Source organism: Mastigoproctus giganteus, chromosome 6, assembly GCF_048544385.1.
Source record: "Mastigoproctus giganteus isolate SK-2022 chromosome 6, ASM4854438v1, whole genome shotgun sequence".
Classification (NCBI taxonomy): domain Eukaryota; kingdom Metazoa; phylum Arthropoda; class Arachnida; order Uropygi; family Thelyphonidae; genus Mastigoproctus; species Mastigoproctus giganteus.
This window is the reverse complement of record NC_143580.1, coordinates 13,936,880-13,962,574: the sequence shown is the minus strand read 5'-3', so window position 1 is coordinate 13,962,574 and position 25,695 is coordinate 13,936,880. Positions and strand designations below refer to the sequence as shown.

General features: G+C 35.0%; 1 protein-coding gene across 7 annotated transcripts in view; it reads left to right on the top strand.

Moving 5' to 3' along the window:
* Positions 1-25,695, top strand: part of LOC150083961 (spectrin beta chain-like) — a 419,401-nt gene that overhangs the window by 377,131 nt on the left and 16,575 nt on the right. For 5 of the 7 annotated variants that reach the window (XM_090375838.1, XM_090375834.1, XM_090375833.1 and 2 more), the window contains 2 exons: positions 7,406-7,474; positions 16,779-16,892. The exons of 1 other annotated variant lie outside the window; for it this stretch is intronic. In XM_090375838.1, the coding sequence (XP_090231964.1) occupies positions 7,406-7,474; positions 16,779-16,892 (183 nt within the window). The remainder of the gene's footprint in view (positions 1-7,405; positions 7,475-16,778; positions 16,893-25,695) is intronic. One more of the 7 variants, XM_090375835.1, reaches the window with a different exon arrangement.

Here is a 25,695-nt window from a genome sequence, read left to right as displayed (position 1 = left end):
ATATATCAGTTTTTTAGCATATAGTTTCTCTCAATTCTTCCATGTTTATTACACCTAATAGCTCAACTCCCTTACCAAATACACAAATAATTACTATATATATATATATATATATATATATATATATATATATATATAAAGCTATGTATTAACAATATATTATATAAAAGGGAAAAAAAAGAAAATGAAAAAGGATGGATGTTTTTTGGAAAAGGACATTGACAGACCCAATAACCATAATGAATATAAGTGATATGAGTAATAGAGCAAAGAAATATAGAAAAAGAGCAAAAAGATAAAAATATGAAAGCAATCATAGTATTAAAAAAAAAAAAACATACATACATATAAAAAATTTTATTTTTATTTAAATATATTTATTTTTATTTAAATATATTGTGTATTGTGTTGTACATTATGTAGCAATATCGTTATCTATTTTTATGTATGTATATTTTATATTTTTTTAATACTATAATTTCTTTTGTTTCTTTACTCTTTTTCTCCTTACTCTTTTTTACATTTTTCGCTTCATTACTTAGATGTCTTTACTCTTTTTTTATCCTATATTTTTTCACTCCGGTACTCGTACCACTTATATATATATATATCCATAACTTATGAATACTGATGATTTTGTTGAATTTTCTCTGAGAAAAACTGTACGTCCATAGTCAGAATTCCATTTTTATGATTCCAGTAGTGGAAAGATGAATCTGAGGTGTAATTCTGCCATGCCTAATACCTGCTTTCTTTTTAAAAATGAGTCCAAAAAACTTGACTATAGTATAGATTTGTTTGCATTCATAAAGTAACTTGTAAACTTTTTATGAGGTTTACAAGTAGCTTTTATTCAGTCTGCTTTATTGGAGGGTTATTTGACGTGGATTAGGGAACATTGGTGCCTGGTAAACTTGGCAGTGTTGTTACTGAAACTTTTTACAAGTATTTTACAGGAGTGATAATATTGCATTCGGTTCCTTTGGCAGAGGTTTATTCTGATGAGTTCCTGAAAAATGATGATGCATTTACAATTTTACTTTAAAAATTCTATCTATAAAGTTGGTTTGTATTATTAAGAAATGTAGATTTGATGAAACTCAGTTTCTAGTGGAAAACTAGAAACTGATAATAATCATTGCAGATTATGAGAGTACTCTGGATGAAGGACCAAATGATTCCTACCTTGGTGGAGTTTTGGAAATAATTCAGGAAACCATTTTCTTTATAAAGACTTATGATAAGAATGATATCCAAAGAAGTTAATATGCCATTCAAGGATCATTATGATGGTATTAACCTTTGCATTCTGATGGTTGATTTTCTATAGCCTTATTATTGCTTTGAATGCTCTTGTTCATTAACATGTTAAATGCTCTGAGACTCAGCATCTGGGTTGCAGTTCCTTTTAAGCATTAGGCTGCACGACACAAAATTTGTTTCACAATTCACTTTACTGTTTGAGCAGTGTGGTTCTACAGTAGTATTACAGACAGCATATTATTTGATATAAAATGAATTTAGATGGCCTGGCAGACCCAAATATGATTTTGTTTCAACTTTTGGTTAGATCATGGTATAATGGTCATGATATAATTATATAGTTATATTTTTGAAAAAGGAAAGAAATAGAGGGCCACTAGGAATATATTTTTTATTAATATTATGGTGATTAACCTGTTAACCCCCTTGAATGGGATATCAATGATTATTCTAGACAAATAAGAAAAAAATTAAGTTGGAAAAAGATATTATATAATAGTATTTTAAATAAAAGGTGGATAATTTTTATTGTTGTTATTTGGCAAACTTATAGCATTGAATATTATCACAATTTGATGTTTTTTCTGCATTACTTAAGAAACAGCTCAGATCTTTTCTAATGGGAACCAAATAAATTGATAATGAAATCAAGTCTCCTAGTAACAGTGTGAGATATATATGGTAAACCAGGCCATTTTTTTTAAGTTTATTTTTCCTTTGAAAATATTTAATCGTTTTAAATAGATTGGAAGAATAAATAGATTACCCACACTGAAAATGGAGGGTGGGTAACATATATCTATGGTCAAAATATGATTCAAATAAATCTGATAAATTAAAATGTATTATTTATAACTAATTCTTCAAGTCTCATGATGAATAATTAAATAAATGGAATAGCAAAAGCTTATATGTTTCAAGACACTTCTTCATCCTTGTCATTTCTGCACACCTATTCTGCAAGTTTGAGTTGCAGAAATGACTCAACCTTCCTCAGTTTGAGTTTGTGTCCCCTCATGTGTATAGTCTGATCAAGAGGAAGAACCCTGTTAGCATTGAGCTTGCTTAACCCATTCAAAGCCTTAAATGCCTCAGTCAGATCACCTTGCTAGTTCTTAGTCTCCAGATACTGCAGGCACACTGAAGTCTTTCTTTGTGAGATTACCCCTTTGTTCCCTTCACCAATCTCGTTGCCCTTCTTTGTACTTGTACAGCAGCTCTACATCCTTCGTAAAATGAGTTATGAGTTACTGCTATCCATATATAGTACTTTGCATTTGTCCATGTTAAACATCAATTGCCATTTCTCATCCCAACTGCCTAACTTTTCTAGATCTTGTTGCAGTAGCATACCATCCTTTGTGTCATCTGCAAACTTGAATATTAAGCCTGATATGCCTTTGTCAGTACCATAAATATAGAAAAATATAGAAATATTTTTCTATATTTTTTTATAAATATGATAAATATTTATAAAAATATGATAAATATAGAAAACAACAGATGTACAGTTTGAAACATGCCCTTTAGCATTTAACTACTGTATGTTTTGAGTAATTGGTTTTTTTTTTTTTTTTTTTTGCTCCTGTATAATACAAGAGAATGCTACAATTTTTATTGTTATTTTAGCTATCTCTTTGTGTTTTACTTCCAATTCTTTGCAGCATATTGATTTTCATTATTGGTCTCAAATATCCTATAGTATAGTGAATTTTCATAGTACTGTATTTTTACTAGTGGCAAGCTTGTTTCAATATTCTACTTAATATGGGGTGTTTTATTTGGCTTTGACCTTCTACTTTTTAATTTTATAACATAGTTTATGAATGAAATGATGTCTCCTCATTATTTCTTTGTTTGATTTCTATAGCAGATTAATAATAATAATAATAGTTTTTGGAACATACTACTAATAGCCGCTTTAAGGAGAAAAGAAATAAATTAATGTTATAATTATTAAAAATTATTCCTATCATCAATTAGCAACTGATGATAGGAATATTTATATTCATTCTATTTTAGTGAAAATGAGGAACATTACTTGTGAATAAAACATTCAAAATGGTAAGCCTGGTCAAAAATACCACTGGAATCTTGTTTGTTGTCTTCACTGCTTCTATTTACTTGCAGTATTTCTTATTTTCCCTATTGTAGCACAAATGAGATGTTTATATTAAGGTTTGCAGAAAGAATATTTAACTCACTGGCATTTTCTTATCCTTTTTTTTTTTTGTTTTTCTAAACCTACACTGTTCATTAACAATACCTTTCACAAAAAGGTGTTTTTCATAAGTTCCCCATATTAAAAATTGTAAAAATCTTCATTGAATAGGGCCAGAATGGCCTCTCACTCCATTTATTTTACTTCTCACAAGTATACAAGTACAAGTTAATAATTCCAAGGTGTAGTATAAGTATTTGAATGTGAAATGAAGTAATCTTTATTTGTTTTGTTTTATTTCTGCTTTTATATGATTATTGTTATTATTATTAGAATTTGATTTAAGCAGAGGAATAAGTCAATATATGTTTTTCTCATCACTTATGTTATAATGCAAAATACAATACATTTGATATACAGTAACCAAATGCAGCATTAAATTTCATTATTGACCTACTGAAATATTGCACTAAGTTCTATATGTGTGTTGAGCTGCTTTTGCAGCATTTCTTTAGCTTTCATAACAAAGGCCAGAAGTCTGGGGCAAAACATAGTTTTATGCAACTGCTATTACCTCTGAAACAAATATTTAACTGGTTAACTTGCTTCTGGGAGTACTGTTTTTATCTCCATATTTTCTGCATTGCTGCTGGTAGCTAAAGGCCAATAACTTGGTGGCTTAATTCTACAAGGTAAGGCTTTGCAATTCTATTTTTGTGTGCTGTTGCATGTTGCATGTTGCACTTACTTGCATGACTTTTATGGCAAATGTATATTAGGGCTATGACCAACAAATATGGGAACTTTTGGAAACTTTCACAGAAAAATGTGACATACAATGCTGTTTTGAAATGTAGTAAAGTATACATTTGAAAAATATTTAAATTAACTAAAGTGAATAAGCAGTGTTTTGTTATGGATTTTCTACCACAAAAATTCTGAGAAACAGTGCATTGGAGACTAATAGAAATAGTAGAATAGAATAACATTGCTCAATATTGAAAATATTTTTATAAGATAATACGAAAACAAAAAAAAAAACATATTCTATCCCAAACCCGATTTTAAATATAGAGCATTTTTGAACCGAGGATATTGCTGGACAATATCATTCTTATATTGTGTAAATTCAGAGGCGTTCCTAGGGTATGTGATGCCTGGATGTCAATCGCAATCTGGTGTCCCCCTTTAAAATTTTCTTCATATATGTATGTAAGTTTCAGATTTTCAGGTGCCCCTTGAACGTTTGCGCCCAGGTGCAGTGCACCCTTGTACCCCTGGATGGCCGCCTCTGTGTAAGTTTATATACTTTTCAAATTCATTTTAACCCTCAAGCAGACAAACATGCCTAAATATTTTATAAGTGGGCACTTGGTACACTTTTTCATTTTAATATTTTTGGATACAAGTTAAAAATCATTTAAACGTGTGCACTTTGTAGTGCTCTTTTCATTTTAACAAGTATGAATGATATAATTTTAAAATTGTAAACTTGTACATTTTTTAAATAAGCTTTAACTGTTTAAGTGGGCAAATCTAAAATTTTTAATTTTAATTTTAATTATATTGCATTTTAATTATCAGTTGTGTGATGATGCACATAGAATACACTGACAGTGAGTGAGCAAGAAAGCTTATTTATTTTTGATAAAATTATGACCCTACTTCTGTAACGCATGATGCAAATTTAAGTAAAAATCATACTGAAGGAATATTAAATTTCATATTGGCTTCACTCTATTGAATATTTATCCTCACTCATATTATTTATTTATTATTTCTTTTTTTGGCGTCTCCGTAGCTAGGTGGGAAGGAGCAGCAGTGCGTAGCACACGCTTCTTAATTAGAACGGGGTTCGAGCCCGTCACCACCAAATACAGAGGATGCGGAGAAAGGTCAGGGAATGACTACCGTATATCCCGGAGCAATATGGCCTTAGTTGCTAATGCTCCTAAAAACCAAATAACAAACAACATTATTTGTTTTGGTATACTTTGTGGGCCAGTCCAACCAGTAGAACATGGGAGTGTGGCCTGGGCCATTTTAGCATTCTTGAACTGCAGAATAAATTTTCAGTAAAATGGACGAGACTGAAAATTCAGGAAGATAAGTACAAACACAGAGTGATAATAATAGAAAGAATGAAAATTTATTCTTGGTATATAATAGAAAATTTCTTACTTGTAAATTTTCACAGAGTTATATTTGTATTTATTTAGAATTGCTAATTGTGGTGTCTTTGGCTGCATCACTGATTTTCAGATTTTTATAAAAAGGGATTGGCTGTTTGATTGCTTAGGATTTTTCTGCACGTCAGTACTAAGACTGTGGTGTACCATTATGTAAAAAGGTGATAATAAACTGTAGAGATGTGCGAAAATAACTATTGAAGGCCTTTAAACGCATCATCCCTCTGCCTGATCTCTGACAGTGAAGTATGATCAGAGCATGATATGCAAAAACAAGCTGCAATATGAAAGTGGCTGGAGCTGTGAAGAATTAAGTAACTGATAAAAATAATGAAAAAGTTTAAATGCTTTACATAATAAATGCTGTTATGCTGGAACCTTTTCAATGAAAAATAAAACGTAGCCTTTATGGATGATGGCAGCAAAACATTTTCACACTCCATTGTTGTTGGTTTTATGGCACTTTAGTTCTTAGGCCATATTGTGCCAGGATATTATGTCTGTACAAGTGTGCATTCATGGGCTGATTTGAATGTTGTGTGGACTGAAAAATCTGAAATAATTTACAAGAAGAAACTCTACTCCCGCTGTTTGATATTGACTAACTACAGCCCGACTAAAGAGGCCTTTGAGAATTTACACTCTTCAATTCAAACCCAGACCTTGCCAAATGAGTAGACTGATATAGAATCATCTTATCTAATATTTATTATCTTCCCTTTCCTGAATTCACTGTTCTTAAAGGGGATCTTAAAGCTGGGTTCTCTTTCATCTGATTGAAAGCAGAGAGAGATATAAAAACCTAGAATGTACTTCTGCTCCAGTCTATTAGAGACTGGAATAGGAGTATATACTGCTCTAGAATTATTTCTGATATTTTTTTCTGCTGAAATGACCAGAAACATTTGTTAGTTACATTTTGTAACTCAAATATTTAGCCTCCTGAGGACATTTGACTGCTTTTGTGATGGTTTTGGTTCAGGAATAGTGGAGTTTGCTATGAGATTTTAAAATAAATATATTTTCATTCCCATGTTTTTTAAACGTAGGCTTGGTGTTAGTAAATTATAAAAATTAGAAAGATTTATAGTTTCCAGATGTTAAAACTTCCCAAAGATTTAGTTTTATTCTGATAGCACATATCATCAATTAGTGAATTCCTATAATTTTTTCCTAATGTGTTTGTGTGGAGAAATATGCTTTTTTATGCATATATGCATTTCTAAATGAATACATTGCTAAATTAATATTTTTGAATCTCCTTTTGAATGCATTATTTAAATGTTACAGTGAAATATTCTTCAAAGCCACCTTTGCATTGCTATTTCTCATTTTATTTGTGGTATGCCATTTAAATATTAACGTAAAAGTAAATAACGAGGTAAAGGGTGAAACTTTGTTTAGTATTTAATAAATTGTGATTATTTTTAAGAAATCTGAGATTATGAATTCCTACATTGGATGCATTGTTTTAGTAATATTTCTTATATAGCAGCTTGGAATCTTAGACAAAAACACCTAAACAGTGGCATTCATTTTTGATTGTCAAATTCTGGTTCTTAATAATGAGTCTTCAGATTTATTATTAATTAAATAATCCTGGTATGGATAAAATTGCAACTTCATTTAAGGAGTGCCAAGTTTGCATGTGTGAATATGAATATGTCCAGAATTTCCCATATTTATAAGCAGATTGTTGTTATGTACTGCATCCATTAACAATGCTGGGACACATACCTCACACTTATAGAATTTCTAGAGCAAGATTGTTAGATCTTCTTCCCTATCACAGCCCCTACACAGGAAACATTGCTTTGGCCTTCTTCTCCCGTGTCCCTGGAATCGAAGTCTGTTCCAACCAGTAAGTATTGCCTCTCTCTCTCTCTCTCTCTCTCTCTCTCTCTCTCTCTCTCTCTCTCTCTCTCTCTCTCTCTCTCTCTCTCTCTCTCTCTCTGCTTTGCATTTTCTGCCAACTTTGATGTTTGCTAAGTTCAGTTATATTTACTTATTTATAAATAATGCACAGAAACTTTTACATTTGCATATTTGTGATCACAATTGATATGATTATTTTGTGAAATTAAATTATATGAACAAAGAAATTTATGAAGATTGGTTATAAAAAGGAACTGGTTTTGGCACTATTTTTAGTGAGAGCTTATTGAAGGTCTTGGATAGATCAATGATAAGAATTTGCATTAATGTTCCAACAACCAATGCACTAGTTTGCCATCAATTCTCTTATCAGTAATAATCATTGGAAGTAGCTGAGTTGCTCATCAATAAAATGCTGTGCATATTTCTCTATGACCACCAGAAGCAGCTGTAAAATATGATGCTGGTTTAAAATGTGAGCCCATCAAATTTTAAGTCTGAGCTCCACAATTAAAATACATTAGAAAGATGACCACATCATTTTTAACTTTTTTTAATGTTCATGATGTGGATGGTTCATTAGTGTGAACTGACACCACAAGCAAATTCAATGTTTCTTATGCTTAAAAAATCAGAACAACCAATGAGCATGTATGCAGCTTTAATATTGTTCAAGTTTCAATTTTAATTTGAAATTTGACACTGCCTGTTTTATTAGATCTCCAGTATTAGATCTAATATAATTCATATGACATATGAGATTACTTGTAAGGTGTTCATCAGTGAGATATATTCTCAATTTGGATTTTACAGCTCTCGCTCACCAAAAAAGATGCAAACAGGGCATGGGTATGATTTTCTGGATATTTGCCTTTTGGTACATGTTTAATATAGAAATCAATCAGTCAGCATTTACTTGAATGAATATTATTTCAAACTACTTGGATCTTGCTGAAAATTAATAAACAATATTTACAAGTATTCTGGGATTGTTTTGAATGTCCACAGAGAAAGGAAATTAAAACATCTTTACAAAATCATGTAATTCATGTCATTATCATCAGGTAATTATTTATCTTTTTCTTTAAGAAAATCTTTTGACTTTAAATCATGGAACTGCATATAATTCTTCTTTCAAATTTAATATGTAAGCAAATTACTTCTGAGGATCATTCACACCACATTATGACAGTGCCGGGAAATAGGCATAGGTCTTTGCTTTTGATTGGTACAGGTCTTTGCTTTTGATTGGTACTTCCACAAACATTTGTTACCATCATATGTTGATGAATGAACTAGTTTTTACCTTGCAGCTCTGTAAGCTCATTGAAGTGAATACTGATATCAGTAAAGAAGTCAAAATCTTTAATTCACACCTGGCTTTGAAATTTCACCTCATTCTTTTTTTGATTTCACAAATCTGTGGCAAAAAATCCAAAACTAAGCCATTTAACTTTAGTATAATATAGCTTCCATACGCTGTTTTAGTTATCACTCCATATTCTGTTTCATATCACTCAGATGGATGTGAATCACAGACAGTTTCAAACTGTCTACAATTCAGATCCTTCACAAGTTAAATGACTGTTGCACTCTTAATAGAATAGTACTTTGTACACAAGTTTCCTTGGTGTATTATGCTGCAGTATTTCATGAAGAATGTATTACCAGATTCTTTAACTCCTTTTTACCATCACTTCCCTAAACCTTCCTTTTTCACTTCCATTGTCAATGCGCCATCTATAGTTGCACTTGAAATGCCCCCTCACCCAAAGGTCTAACACCAAATCTTTTAACTGTTGATTTCAGCTCTTTTGCAAGTATGCACATATATATTACATTTTTTCATGCAAGGAACTAAAGGAGTATGCATATATATGTTTTAAAGGCTCTGTCAATGTGGCACAACAAATTACACCTTTAGATAAACATTTACAAGTGTGATTTATTGATGCTACATTGACAAATTCCCTTTAAACTCTGCAGAGACATGATTTAAAAAAATCTGTGTAGGTAGCTGTGGTCCATTTAACTAGTATCAGGGGGACAGTGTTGGCTTATACAAGCTGAAATTGAAGAAATTCTCTGCATTTTGAATCTAGAAGTTGGGAAATGGAATCAGATAATACATATATAAATGTAGAGGGTATTATTGTATTATTGCAAATAAACAGTAAATAATGATATTTTTTATATATATTGGCAGTTTCTTCCCCCCCATTTTTTTTTATGTAAACAGGAAAATATTTACAAGTATTTATATAAATAATTTTTCCATTTTTACAAACTTTCAAATTCCTGAAAACTGTGGGTTCACTCTGGGTGGTGTGCATATGATCCCGCTCATGGAAGTTGGGTGCAAATCTGAATACTTTATATTACCCTTCAGAGGAAGTGAGGAAGAGGAAGTTCTTTCATTAACTATTACAGGAAATAAAAAAATAAAATGAAATAAAAATTCAAAAAATGTATCATGAAATACTTCCTGCTAAGTCTGGAGTAATTCCAAGAAGGCTGATAATGCCATTTCTGTGTTGAACTTCAGCAGAAAATTTATTCTTGATAAGGTAACATGCTGACAGTGTTTCTTTTTCTGGCCATCCTATTTTTTGTAACTTTTTTGAGCATTTTCTTTCATGACAGAAACTGACTCAAACATATTAAATGAATTGATTTTTTTGTCTTCAGAAAAAACAGTACCTACAATGGTCATTTCTCTCAATGCTCAAAACGCTTTCTGCTTTTACCTGTTGCAGTCTACTTAAAGAAAAAAAGTACACATTCAAAAGAATAATAAAGGTTTAAAATATAGTGGATCAAGAAGTGAACTGAAATGTGTGAGGTTATAATAAATATTTAAAGCTCTGTACCTTTTTTAGGTTACCTGTTTAATGTTACAGTGTTCCTTATTATGCTGTACTTAGACAAAGGAGAAGCTGCACAATGTTCTCTGAGCCACAGAAGATCCCTAGTATGACAGAAAATATTTTTTGTATACACTGACATTTATAAACACTTGTTTTATTATTTCTGTAGCTAATTAAAATCTAGCCCTTTTCAGATTAACTTTGAAGGTTCACATATGGTTTTATTGTTTTGTAGAATTTTTTTTTTTTTTTTTTTTTTTTTCATGTCAGAATTTGGTTATAGTGCACCCCTTCATGTGATACACCAGTTTCTTTAGTTTATTGTGTTTTATGACTGAAGATAATTACATGAATTACATCTTAACTAGCTGATTTGCATGTTGTGCAAGTTGAAAAACCTGGAATAACTCATAAAGAGGCACTACTCCTTCCAGCTGAGTGGCTAGCTACAGACTTGATTGAAGAATCCTTTAAAAAAAACTCTTCAGGTCTCTGATGGAAATTGAACCCACTTCTCCAGATGAGCAATCAGTGGTAAATGCATTATATTGTCAGTGAGCACACATATAGCTGAGTGGGATGGAATTTTTTGTGGTAGATTTTGTAGCAGAAGAATTTGGTTTATCCAAAAATGCACATTACCATAAATTGAGGAATAAGAAAAGTTAATAAAAAAATTTTATTTGTGAATGCAGCTATGAATGATTACATAAAAGATACAACTTCCAGGAAAAGCAAATATGTATCTGTCATTGTAAGTGATGTAGCCAGTTTATAGCCTAATTGTCAAGGTGGCAGAGCTGTTTTAGTCCTGCATGGTGTCCTTTCCAGAAAGTAAAATCCCAGCATAAATGAGTTACACATGGACTGGATAACAGTATTAGATATTAAAATGATTCTATTATATCAAGTTATTCTGTTTTCCCTTGGATAATGAGAAAGAATCCAACTGTAAGCAGCTATTTTGATTATATCAGAGAGCCTAAAGGTTATGTTATAAACCCACTTGGATGAGTTTCAGGACATCTTATGCAACAATGTCAAGTTAAATAGAAAGTGTAAAAAGATATTCAGGTATATCAGAGAAAATTATTTACTTGCTAGAAGACAGGAACATTCAAGAAATTTAAATCCTCATGTTTCTAGAAAGTATGCAGAGGCATACTTATCCATTTAAATATGATGGGATATTCATTTATGCATCCAACTGTAAGCAGCTATTTTGATTATATCAGAGAGCCTAGAGGTTATGTTATAAACCCATTTGGATATAATTGAAATACATCATAGAAGGACAATATTATAATTCATAAAAATAAAAAAAAATTAAAAAATAATTTTTTTTGATACTGTTGTTGAATTTTACTTGTAAAATCAGTCATTTATACAGTGAAAATGGGTAAGTTTTCTGATTTTAAATGTCTCTTGTAGTTCTTTAATCAGAAGCCACTTATCAGTTCTGCTCATCAGCCAGTGATTGCAACATTACAAACATTTAGAACAATGAAAGCATTGTCATTAAAATCATTGCTGAAAGATGAAGGGCTGGATCTTAGTTTTCTCAGCTGCTGCTGCTACTCTGATTTTTGAATTTAGCAGCAGAGAGAAACTGACCTCTGTCCCTTTGTTTTTGTAATAATGAAATATTCTTTACACAGTTGAATCAATGATTTTCAGTATTCAATTGCTGAGAGAGAGAGAGAGAGAGAGAGAGAGAGAGAGAGAGAGAGAGTCTGCTCTCGTATAAATTATAATTGTTATATAAATTATTTCACTACTGCTTTAAAAAGTTATAAAGACTAAAGCAGGCCTATATCAGGCTATAAAATTTTGTAGTTTATAATTTTCTCTAGCAAATAAAGTTAATAATTTGGAATTAGTATATTAAATGCCAGAAAAATTACTTGTTAAGAATTTACAATTAATATTCTTAATGAATATTTACATGTAAATATTTTTCATATATTACTGTGGTGGCATCACACAGATTCAAAACTATAAATGTAAAATCCATGCTCTTTTTGCATTGCTTTACAAATATTTAATACAGTTTTGATATGTACTATTAATTGATTCCTTAAAAGGATAATGAAAAATGGATACAGAACAATTGACTTGCATGTTATAATGATAATTGGTCCTGAGGAATTCATAAACTTGAGCACTAAACTCATTTTTCAATAAACACGAGTAAAACTTGTTTAGTGATAATTTTATTGATTTAAACATATAATGTTCGTATAACTTACTCCTCAAGGGAGCATCATTCTTGACCTGCCAGGAACTTTAAATCCAGAAGTTGAGGGCTGTAGATTTCTGGAGGCATAATCCTCTTTCTTGTAAAAGGAATCTAGAGTTGATTGTGTCCTGGCCATCTTCCTCTAATTCAGGACTTCCTTGTAGTAGTGAAGATCAGTAGAAACCAATCTTCATTGCAACAAAAAAGATTTCCCTGCATTCAGGTACTAATCTAAACACTCCTGCATTGCCGGACAAAATCCATCAGTGGCAGAGTTGTTACATCCATCTTCTATATCTCTCTTCATCAGATAACTCCTCTGAAGCATTTAATTCGCTCAACTGAACCAGATATTGGTTCAGTTGAGCATTTGCCAACAACTTTTCAGCATGTGCCAACCAACAGTTCTTCAACATGACATGGTTCAATTTTAAACTTAACTTAACAAACTTAATTGCTGAGTTACCCAGCAAAGCTAATCCTTTCTTGCATTTTTTGAGTCTCTTCTAGAAATCCCAGGAAATTGGCAACACATTCGGGCCATTACTTCCTTCAGGTCATTACTTCTTTCTTATAATTAATATTGCATTCTTGACCTTGGAGAATTTCCAAAATTCTCATACAGTGGACTCTCTTTTCTATCAGTGGCCTCCAGCTATTTTATTGAATTTGCATTTTTGGGAAAGAAGGTGGACTTTATTATTCTGTTTCCACCATCCTATCACTAATTTGTCTCTTGAAGGTTATCAGAGTGATCTGGAGCATTGTTGTTGATAATTCACATCTCTACAAAGTTATTGCTAAATCTTTACTATGGGACAGAGATGACAGCAGAGCTACTCTTGGTAAAAAACCTTGCTAACCCAAGCAGCGTTCTTGTTTGACTTCCAAATGATGGGAGCCTAAAGTCTACAGAGCTCTTTGGTTCTTGTAGTAAAATCTGTCAGTTGCAACTTGAAATCCCAAGAAGCACTGCCTCCCAGAAGAAGCCAGTTGAGCCTTAGATGACTTATGACCTAGAAAGCTCTTCTTTTTCTCTTTGTGTTGAAAGTAATATGATTAAAGAGGCCTGTGTGCTCTGGATTCCTTATTATCAAAATTACTGTAACTCAGAGTGAAAACGGATACAAAATAGATTGTGACAAGTTTAATAATAGGAAATATACATATATTAGATTAGATACATACAAACAAAAAAAGGTGTGACCTACAGACACATGGCCACGTAGCGACCAGCAGAAACATCCAAGGTAATGACTCAACTGCGAGCGCCTTTATCCCATACTACCCAAACCTATCACAACAGGTTTGTAGAGTCTTAAAATCACATGGGATAAAATGCGTACAACTCCCAGGCAGAAATTTATGATCCCTCATCTCTAAATTAAAAACATCAGTCCCCCACCTTACTACAAAGCGGATTGGTCTACCGCACCTCTTGCCATGACTGCACTAGCTGCTACATCGGGGAAACTGGGAGATGGTTCGAAAAATGCCTTTCCGAATCTGAAAGAGCAATCCGCTTAGTAGATATGGAGCACTTGGCTATTGCTGAACATGTTTGGGCAACCCACCACAACATTGACCCACACCATGATGTCGTGACTGTGGAGCACTCAGCTATTTCTGAACACATTTGGGCAACCCACCACAACATTGACCCACACCGCTATGTCATGATTGTGGAGCACTCAGCTATTGTCGAACACGTTTGGGCAACCCACCACAACATTGACCCACACCGCGATGTCGTGACTGTGGATAAGTCCCGCCACTATCGACGACGCGCCTGGTTGGAGTCATTGAACATCAAATGCTCCAATACCTCAGTCAACAGGAGCAGTGGATGTTGAGTCCACCGTATCAATGAAACAGCAGTCCTGACTATTGACAAACGCTGGCAATGTCTGCATGCATCACAGCCACAGGCTTCAACATCCAACAATTAATCATGCACTTCACGTACAAGATTGGCAGTACACGCCCTCATGCTCCATTCTTAACTGTCAGTTTAACTGAGGAAAGTTGACAAAACAACCGAAAGATTTTTGTTTGTATATATCTAATATATGTATATTTCCTATTATTAAACTTGTCACAATCTATTTTGTATCCGTTTTCGCACTGAGTTACAGTAATTTTGATAATGTTGAAAGTAATGTTAGACATCTTCTTCCAGACTAGCCCTGTTTCCCTTATGTTCAAGACTTATATTAACTTATGTTTAGGATTATATCCGAGCTCCTCAGTAATTCATACAAACTTGCTAATGTAACTCTCTGATGATTGGTATTGCCAAAAAAAAAAAAAAAAAAAAAAATGCAAGGGTGCCAGGCTTTTGCTGCATCCCCCCAAAAAAAAAAAAAAAAAAAAAAAAAGCAGCTGTTTAAACATCCTGTATATATCTTATCATACTTGTCATAAACTTCCCGCCTCCAGAAAGTGGGAAGTTTGTTTTGCTGATGCATAAATTTCACCAGTCAATTCTGAAGGCATAAAATGTAAATGTAAACAGGAGTACTTCTGATATCATTAGGAATTTTGTTCTGAATGTATAGTTATGATCACCTTGATTATTATATTGTTTGAAATTCCAGTTCCTAATTATTCCTAACTGGTTTCAAAACTGATTGAATTTATTTTTAATGCAGTGCACTTTACAGTGAAAACAATAAATCAGTCTTTGGCTCATACAAAATTCAAAAAAAATGAATTTTAGAGATTTGTCTGAATATTCACTTGATAAATTATCACTAGAGATACGTAATTTGTATGAGTCCATTTTAAATATTTATTAAATTTAAGCTACCATTATCAAATTGAGTTTTTCCATATTTATGAAGTTGCCTTGGCACTTCCAGTGGCTGTCTGTTTAAGCAGCTTTTCTTGAAAGAGGTTTGTTTTATAATGAGATTTTATTGTTGATTCAATGTTTCCACTTTAGTCCTAAGATTTTGCATGTTGACAGACTATACGTTTATGGAACAAAAATTGCTTTGTTTTCTCTCATAGTTATTGTCATTTAGGTGTGTTATTCTTTACGGGTGTACAAATTACTCTGAAAATTCAGATAATTTATTCTGGAATGATCTGAATTGTCAGAATGATTGAGTGAAGTATACTTGTTAGATCTTTATCCGTAGCAAGAGTAAGTTCTTCCTCTGCAGTTTATTTGACACTTCAAATGCCTCCTTAGTATATAAAAAAAATTGAAATAGTTTTTTGCAAAGTTTGCGTAAACACAAGTAGTAATCTATATGAATTATTTCACATTGAATAGCAACACTGTGTAGTTTACATCATAATTTTAATTTTTTTTCTGCATTTTTCATCCCAACAATTCCTTGATTTTTTGCAAAAAAGCAAAGAGTTTCTAAGGACAAGTAAAAAATTATTTATATGATTTGCTGGTGAGATGATTTCTCAGCTCATAATTACTAATGAACAGCTTTTGCACTGTACACATTTTTGTTATCCAACCATGATTAAAAGTTTAGCTAGATTTATTGATGGCAATATGTAGTCTTTTAATTTGCCAAAGGTTTCCATTGAAGGAGTTATAAATTGTAGTGATTCCTACATTTGCACCTTTATTTTTATTTGAGATATTTACCTATCAGATGGTGCTTAACTAAATCTTATATTTTTAATATTATATTATCCGAGGCAGAAAAAAGTATTTCATCGCTGTTCCATAGATGCTTCATTATTATCATTATATACTTATATGAAAGCAAGCAACAGTTAATTAGTCAAACTACTCCTTAAAAAAAAAAAAAAAAAAAAAAATGAATGCCTATACTCTGCCACAGCTAGCAGGCAGAAGGAATTTTACAATTTTGTTATTATAGCAGACAATATGTCTGCTATAACAGTGGGCATTGCAAATTTTTGCAGTGGTATACAAATTGAAACACAATAGTATGCATGCTATTGAGTATGTATGCTACTCTATATATAACTGGATGTTTGTATGAGCAATATTGGCTGATAGCTCACTATTAAACTGATTTGTATCTTCCACATAAAGAACCTGTTCCTTACTTTTTTGTTTGTCTAGTTACAAAAATAGCATGATATCAGTCTTGATAAATTTTAAGTTTTACTTTATTCACTTTGCATGGTTTTGCATGTTACACATTAGTGCATGAGTAGATGTGATTATAATGCATGCTCTTTAAAAGCTCCAACTTCAGAAAAGGATAAGAAGAAACGTCGATCACGGTCTAAATCTCCATTCAGCAGCTGGAGAAAGAAGAAGTCTTCATCTTCAGAAGATACAGACCATCCAGAAAGAGGTAAAGAGCAAATTGTTTTAATTTTAAACTCTTTTTCATATTCTGTAATATTATCCTCAAATCATATCAGATTCTTCTGATAAGAAATAACCTCATGGGACAAATAACCTCATAGGACAAATCAGAGTGAAAAATATCTAATTGGTAATGGTCGTCATATGCACTCTCTTGCAACACAAAGCTTGTGCCTATATGAAAACCCAAAACATGAAAAGTATTAGAACCTGTAGTACTTAGTACTGTGCATGGGTTGAAGGTTGAGAAGGACGGAATAAGATACTTGTTGACATTGCACTTGCATTTCTGTAGATTGTAATTTTCAGGAAATATATGTGAAAGGAGATTGTTCCAGAAAATGGAAGTAGAAGGGATAAATGAGGAAAAAGAAAAGTTGGTATTGTTTAGTTCGAAGTTGGACAGCAAATAGATGGTGACTGGTTGTGGCATGTGTTTGGAATAGACTGGTTTGGAAGAGAGAAGTGAAATTACAGAAGCCAATTCAGAAGAACAGTACCCGTGGAAGTATTAACAGAAACAGAACATCTATTAGATAGATAGTGGAGAGACTTTGTAAGAGATGGGTCATTAATTAGCCTGATTGCCATTCTTTTGAATGGAGTCTATTTCAGAGTCAGTTTTTGTAGATGCAGAGGAGTAATATTTGTGATGTGCTTATTTCAAGAAAGATTAGAAGTATGGGTAATCTCTAATAGAGATATGTGATCTTATTAGAAATCTGAGTGTCATTGAAGAAAAGCATAGCATCAATAGAAACCTTTTTGTGAGATATAAAATGGGACTGAGTTTCAGTAGAATTGAAATTAACTAAGTTATCTTTGCCCCATAGGAGAATTATCTAGACATCAGCATTTAAGGAATTGGCAGTAGATATTTGAGAAATTGAAGCTGTGCAGGGCAAGGTTTCTCAAACTGAAAGGTGGATTGCAATGCACTACCATCAACAAAACTGTGGATAGGATTACCAGTCAACAAAAGAAGGTCATTAATATACCAGAGGAAATCTATCTGTATCTATCGATCGATCGACCGACCGACCGACCTACCTACCTACCAGTAGTTTTTGGTTTTTAGGAGCTTTAGCAACAAGGCCATGTTGCTCCGGGATATGCGGTGGTCATTCCCTGACCTTTCCGCATCCTCCGTATTTGGTGGTGACAGGCTCGAACCCCGGTCTAATCTAGAAGCGTTACCTACCAGAGGGAGGGAGGGAGGTAGATAGAGACAGAGCCAGAGCCAGCCATCTAACATCACCCACAGTGAGCAAAGAGAAAACTGGATACCCAATTGCCAAAAAAAAACAAAAAAAAACTGACAGTTCATACATAAGATATGGAAGATTGTTTAGAAAGACATACCAAACACAAACAAAAGCCTTAGAAATGTAGGAGTAAGCTTAAGAGCACAGGTTTTGAAAACAAGTGGAGAAATACCATCAGAACCTGGAACTTTCTTGTTATTATGAGGCATTGAGTGAAGTGGAATGGTAATTATTTACCTAGATTGTCAATATAGAGTTAAAAGAAAAGTAGGATGCTAGTAAGTCAGCTTTATCTTTAGCTGAGGAGGCAATAGAAGAACCATCAGGTTTTAACAGAGATGACAGTATTGATGGGCAAAAGTTGTAGCCAATAGTTTTGGCAAGAGACACTAAAGGTCACTAAAGAAAGTCCTCTACATAGAATAATGAATATTTAATTAGTGGTGATTATTTATGTCTTCATAGTCCTGTTTTTGAAATTGTTAATGTATGAGCACTAATATTCAATTGCTAATGAATAAAAATTTAATTGTCCACTGGCAAATCTAATGTGCAAAAAAGTATAGATTTCAGAATTGGAGTAATCCTTAGAATTATAAAAATTAGAATATAAAATTTAATTTATGCAAATATTTGTAAAGTATTCTTTTCCTCTTGTATTTTTATTTGGGCATACATGGTAATAACGAGCACAGTGTTTCCTTGAGATGTGATACTACAAGTTTTTTTGTTTTTTTTAAGGGACAAGTGAGATAGAGAATCAGTATATCAGTGTAATAAATTTTCTTAAAAACACACACACACACAAATTAACTGATGTTAAATTATATATATAATTTATCATTAGTTAGAATTAGTGTAGTGATTCAAAAAATTTAGTTTGCAAAAAGGACCTTGAAAGAATCGATGAAAACTTTATTTGTAACAGCTCTTCCCTATTACATAATAACACATTAAAAACCGGATATTAGAGGACCTTTAAGCTAGAGATCATATCAGTAATTTTGAACCAAAATCATCCTCAGATTTAATTAAGGAAGATAAAAGCATAGAGATCAGAATATTTTTCAGCACTTTCGGCACTATGGAGCCTTTGATATACTGTATTAAGTTTCTTTTCATACTTGTGTCTATCTAAAGTATGGTATCTAAATTTTTATTTCTTTATAATTGTTATTGCTGTTTATCACTGTATTAAATTTATATTCCAACACTGTTCACATTTTCAGAATGCTACCATTATACTTTTTTGTCGTAGAGTAGTTATAACTCTCAAAGTAATTATTCAAATATATTTAATACTAATATTAAAAATAATAAAGAAAATTAATTGCTCTTCATTAATGATTATTATTGTCAGTAGTTGTAGGTTTTATTTTATTAACAAGCAGATCAGAAAAAAAAATTGTAAACAGATATTTTAAGAACTGTGTTTTATTGTTTTCTTTTTTCAGTAATTTAGGGAATAAAGAACTGAAATATAATCGCACACTGTGAAATAAATGGAAAGAGATATGAATAAAGAGAATTATAATAAGAGCTGAAAATGAAAATTATAAGATTCTGAAAGGTGTAAACATGAGAGCTCACTCCTTAAAGCCCCTCGACGTGGGCACCTGTACGTGGTGAGGGGACCTCCCAGTGACGCTGCTGGACTTCCAGACTAGCATCACTGGGATCTAACGCCCATACCTTGGTTCCAGGGTTACATCGTTGGAATCCGGCGTGTGCAGCCGTGCGCCGCGACCCGTGGAAGCGGAAAGGGGGATCCTGGTGGTTGAGGGGCCCAGCCTTAATACACCACTTTGGCCCCTGCTTCGACGAGACGGGTGGTCCCGGACCGGCTCGACTGGGATCAATCGGCGGGTGGTATTATACTGCTAGGGTCAACTGCGTTCCAATAAGTCTCCCTCCCTATGGTCCTGGGACGGGATAAAGACTTATTGGTAACGTGGGTATGGTGTTCTAAGCGAACTCGGTGTCCCATTCGTGTACGCAGTACCTGCTAGTTCACGAGTGGGCGCCCCCTCGTAGGGCTCCGTGGTGGGTGAGGTACTTAGGCATCAGACATTTTTTCTTTACTCCTATGAGTAATTTAAATCCTTCTTCTGGGGCCCCAACAAGGCCCCTACCTAATCGAGATGATGACGCAGATAACACCTCTGCAAAACGAGCCAGAACTGAGGATAAACCACCACCATCAGTGACACCGCTTTTCCTCATTCTCCATTCCACCGGAGAGCAGTCCATTGGAAAGATGTCACCCTTCTTCATCCAGAAAGGATTAGAAGGGTTGGCTGGTTCACCTAAATCTGTTAAACGACTGCGTTCTGGCGACCTTTTGGTCGAAGCTACAAATATTAAACAGGCAGAAAAAATCCTGAACGCCACATCAATAGGGGGAATACCTATCATTGTAACCCCCCACAAAACTTTGAACTCTTCAAGAGGCGTCATTTCAGAGTGGGACCTTCTTCATGTTTCTGAAGAAGAGATCTGCTCTGAATTAAAAGACCAAGGAGTGACAGCTGTCAAAAGGATATCAATGAGAAAGGATGGGAATCTCGTCCCTACCCGAGTTCTCATCCTAACGTTTAACACCCCACGGCCTCCAAGTTCCATCAAGGCAGGCTATCTAAACTGCCCAGTGAGGATTTATATCCCAAACCCACTGCGGTGCTTTAGATGCCAAAAATACGGCCACTCACAAACATCTTGTCGTGGTAACCCTGCCTGTGCTCGATGTGGTGCGAAAGACCACGAGAGCAAGGAATGTTCAGCTTCTAAACCGATCTGTGTAAATTGTCAACAAGATCATCCTGCCTACTCCAGAGCATGCCAGCGGTGGAAGGATGAAAAAGAAATACAAAAACTGAAGACAGAGCTGAATATCTCCTACCCAGAGGCCAGAAAACGTATCCAACCAGTAAATAGCGGGAAACCTTCATACGCCCAGAAGGTTTCTGCTAAGTGCACTATCGGGACACAAACTGAGATGACTATTCCACCAAAAGAGTCATTCACCCCGATTGCACGCTATTTATTGAGTTCTCAAAAGCCCACCAAAAAAACACAGTCAGTTGCCACTCCTATATCCGTACCTCCTAGTGCTCCACCACTACCAAAACCAAGTGGTAAAGAGCCTGCAGTAAGAACAGAAACAATGGATGTAGAGAACAAGGAGGTACAGGATGAATCTGTCTTGGAACTCTTTGCGGAGGAAGAAATGGACACGGGACAGCGTCCATTCTTCCCCAAAAAAGATAAATCCAAGACTGACAAAAGTAAGCCCTCAGCACCTCGGAAGCCGCCTGATGGACCCACCAAGCCAAAGTAATGGCTAAATTCCTACAGTGGAATTGTCGTGGATTCCGGCGAAATACTGATGACATCAAGGCCCTCCTGCAAAAGCACGAGCCAGTTTGCTTTTGCTTGCAGGAGACTTATCTAAAGGCAAATGATGATCCCACCATGCATAACATCACAATCTTTCGTAAGGATAGAATTGCGGATGGTCCTGCTCATGGAGGAGTGGCTATCCTTGTGGGTAATCAGACCCCAGTTCAGCCCTTGCTAATTACAACCAGCATTGAGGCTGTTGCAATTCGCCTGACAGTGGGATTTTTATTAACTGTGTGCTCTATTTATTTGCCACCTGGGACTGACATCTCCCAGGAAGACCTTGATGATCTTGTATCGCAGTTGCCTCCCCCTTTCTTACTTCTCGGGGATTTTAACGGACATAACACCCTGTGGGGTAGTGCTAACATCAATGGAAGGGGACGGGTCATAGAGCGTATGCTCAATGACAATGACCTTTCCTTTCTAAATACTGGAACAAACACCTTCTTCCACATGCCTACTCGTACCTTTTCTGCCATTGATCTCTCTATCTGCTCCCCTTCTCTACTCCCTTCACTCACTTGGGAAGTGGAGGAGAATCCATTTGGAAGTGATCACTTCCCTGTGATAACCTTGTTACACAGCGGGAGACCATGTCTTCCCTTCAGGTTACCACGGTGGAAGATTGATCAGGCTGACTGGACTGCCTTCCAACATCAGGCAAATTTTGAACTCAGTACGGTCAGTCAGGAGCCGATCAATGATGCAGTAAAGTACATCACAGAAATTATCGTCCAAGCAGCTGCGAATACTGTTCCAAAAACATCTACCCGGTTTCCACCATTTCCCAAACCTTGGTGGAATTCCCAATGCACAGCAGCAAAAAAGGCTCAAAACAAAGCGTGGGGGATATTCCGTCGATATCCTACCACGAACAACCTTATAGTGTTTAAACGTGCACGAGCCAAAGCACGCTACATCCGCCGTCAGAGTCAAAGGGAATCGTGGATCCGTTTTACATCATCTATTACCCAGTCTACCAACTCTAAGGTAGTCTGGGATAAAATCCGGAAAATGAAGGGAAAACATACATCCCACCCTACTTCAATCCTAGATTATAATGGATGCGCTATTGCAGATCCAACTGCAATAGCCAACTCTCTTGGGGAAACATTCTCTAAAATCTGTGCAATATCTTCTTATTCCCCAGAGTTCCTGGTCCTGAAACAAAAAATAGAAAAACAGGCACTTAATTTTAAGTGTAAGAGCGACTGTCCCTACAACAGGGAATTCACTATACATGAACTGAAAAGAGCCCTCACTCTTTCCAAAGCTAGTGCTGTTGGACCAGATGGCATCCATTATGATATGATTAAACATCTTTCACCAAAATCTATGGATTATCTGCTCTTTCTGTATAACAGAATTTTTACCGAAGGGCAGTTTCCGGACTCCTGGCGCAAGGCAACCGTTCTTGCCTTCGCTAAGCCAGGAAAGGATCCAAAAGTCACTAGAAATTATCGTCCCATTGCTCTGACTAGCTGTTTGTGCAAAATCCTGGAGAGAATGGTGAATTCTCGTTTAATCTGGTATTTAGAAACCAATGACCTTCTCTCCAACATCCAGTGCGGCTTCCGAAGGAACCGGTCCACTTTGGACCATCTTATTAGACTGGAAACATCCATCCGGGATGCTTTCCTAAAACGTGAACACTTGGTGTCGGTGTTCTTTGACATGGAGAAAGCGTATGACACAACTTGGAGATTTGGCATCTTAAAAGATCTGCACAGCCTAGGCCTTAGAGGGCATCTCCCCGTGTTTATTCAAAACTTTTTAGCCAATCGATCTTTCCAAGTTCGTGTGGGATCCTCACTCTCTCGCTCCTTTAGCCAAGAGGAGGGAGTACCACAAGGATCAGTATTAAGTGTCACGCTTTTCGCCATCAAAATAAATTCCATCACAGAACAACTTCCTCCAACTGTAAACAGTGCCCTCTATGTTGATGACTTTAGCATTTTTTGTCAGTCATGCAACATGAGGGTTATTGAAAGACAACTGCAGAAAGCCATTGACCGCCTCAACTCCTGGGCACTTGCAAATGGCTTCAGGTTCTCGCCGGAGAAGACCGTTTGCGTACATTTTTGTCGTAAGCGTAATCTTCATCCTGAACCTGAATTAAGGCTCGGACAAAATGCTATTCCAGTAGCAGCGGACACAAAATTCTTGGGACTTGTATTTGATAAAAAGTTGACCTTTCTGCACCACATCCGTCAACTTCGCACAAAGTGCACACGCGGGCTTAATATTCTCCGCTCGCTCTCCTCTACATCTTGGGGAGCGGACCGATGCACGCTTCTTCGGCTTTACCGTGCACTTGTGCGATCCAAACTTGATTATGGGTCCCAGGTATATTCTTCAGCCAGAGACAGTGCCCTTCGATGGCTGGATCCTGTCCATCACCAGGCTCTTCGTATCGCTACTGGAGCATATAGAACATCTCCTGTCCAGAGTTTATACGTCGAAGCAAACGAACCACCGTTATCGCTTCGACGTAAGCAGTTGTGTCTAAACTACGCTTTTAAACTGAAATCCCTGCCAGACCATCCTACGTGGCTATCCTTTTTTGAGCCACGATGGGAAAATTTGTACAATACCCGTAAGACTGCTAATCGTCCTTTTGGTATTCGTCTCCAAGAGCTACTCATAGAACTTGATATCAAGGTAGACAAGGTTGCCCAAACACCGAAGCAACCCCTTCCACCCTGGCATGCTCGTATTCCAATATGTGACTTGTCCCTTAAAAATTGGGGAAAGTCGGACACTCCATCATCGGTCTACCTGCAGCTTTATTCAGCACACCGAGCTGAACATTCTGACTTCGCGCCAGTTTACACAGACGGTTCGAAGTCAGAATCATATGTGGGATCTGCTGCTGTCTTTAGGGACACCACTACATCGGAGCAGATTCCCTCTGAATGCAGTATATTTACTGCAGAGCTGCACGCTATTGAGTTAGCTTTGGATCACATCAGTAAATGCCAAAACCAACGGTTCATTTTATATTCTGATTCTCTTAGTGTGTTACAGGCTTTAATAACCGTGAGATTTAATTCTCATCCAGTTCTGTCTAGCATTCAGCAGAAGATTCACTTCCTCCGTGAACGTGAATATGATATCCGCTTCTGCTGGATTCCTAGCCACATTGGGATTAAGGGAAATGATTTGGCTGACACCGCAGCCAAATCAGCAATTCCCAGAAATAATCGCTGCCTGTCAGTCCCCTATACAGACTACAGGCAAAGAATACTCGAGAAAATACACTCCCAATGGCAGGACTCGTGGAATAGACAGACTGGAAATAAACTATATCGTATAAAGCCTGTAATTGAACCGTGGCAGTCTAGTTTGCGCAGGAATCGTAAGGAGGAAGTTGTTCTTGCCCGGACCCGCATAGGACACAGTCATTTAACTCATTCATTTTTGCTGAGGGCTGATGACCCTCCTATGTGTGAGTCTTGTGGCACAGTTTTATCAATTAGACACATTTTAATCGAATGTCCAGTTTTTAGCAGTATCCGTCTTACCGCTTTTAATGATCTGACTGAGCCATATACACTCAGTCAGATTTTATCCGACAATGACAATGTGTCTGCTATTTTTAGATTTTTAAAGTCAATAAATATTTTTACTCGTTTATAAAATTTACATTTTTCTTATATTTCTTGACATAGTGACCTAACTAATTAGGTCACTGAAAGTTTAAATTATTTTATAAATGACATGGTCTTGGCGCATTATAGCCTTAGTAGCTAATGCGCCAATAAAACCAAAACAAAACAAAACAAACAAACAAACACTCCTTAAACTTTCAGTTATACAACAGAAATTAGTACATTGTAAACTTCCTGGTATTCTTAATTATAAATTTTGGTTGTGGTAAAAAGACTTTGAGATGCACTTATGGCATAATTATAGAATTTCAAATTTTTTCCCCTCTAAAAGTTCAATGATAACGTTTTAAAGATATTCAGTATCAAGAAGTTCATTTTAAATGTCTATAAATTTTCCGGTTAAAACTTGTTCTGTTTTGTCAGTTTCAAGTCCTAGCTTTAATTCTTGTTTATAAAAGTAGTTTTAAAAAAAAATTACAGAGAAAAGTATAAAGTGTAATTGAAAACTGAG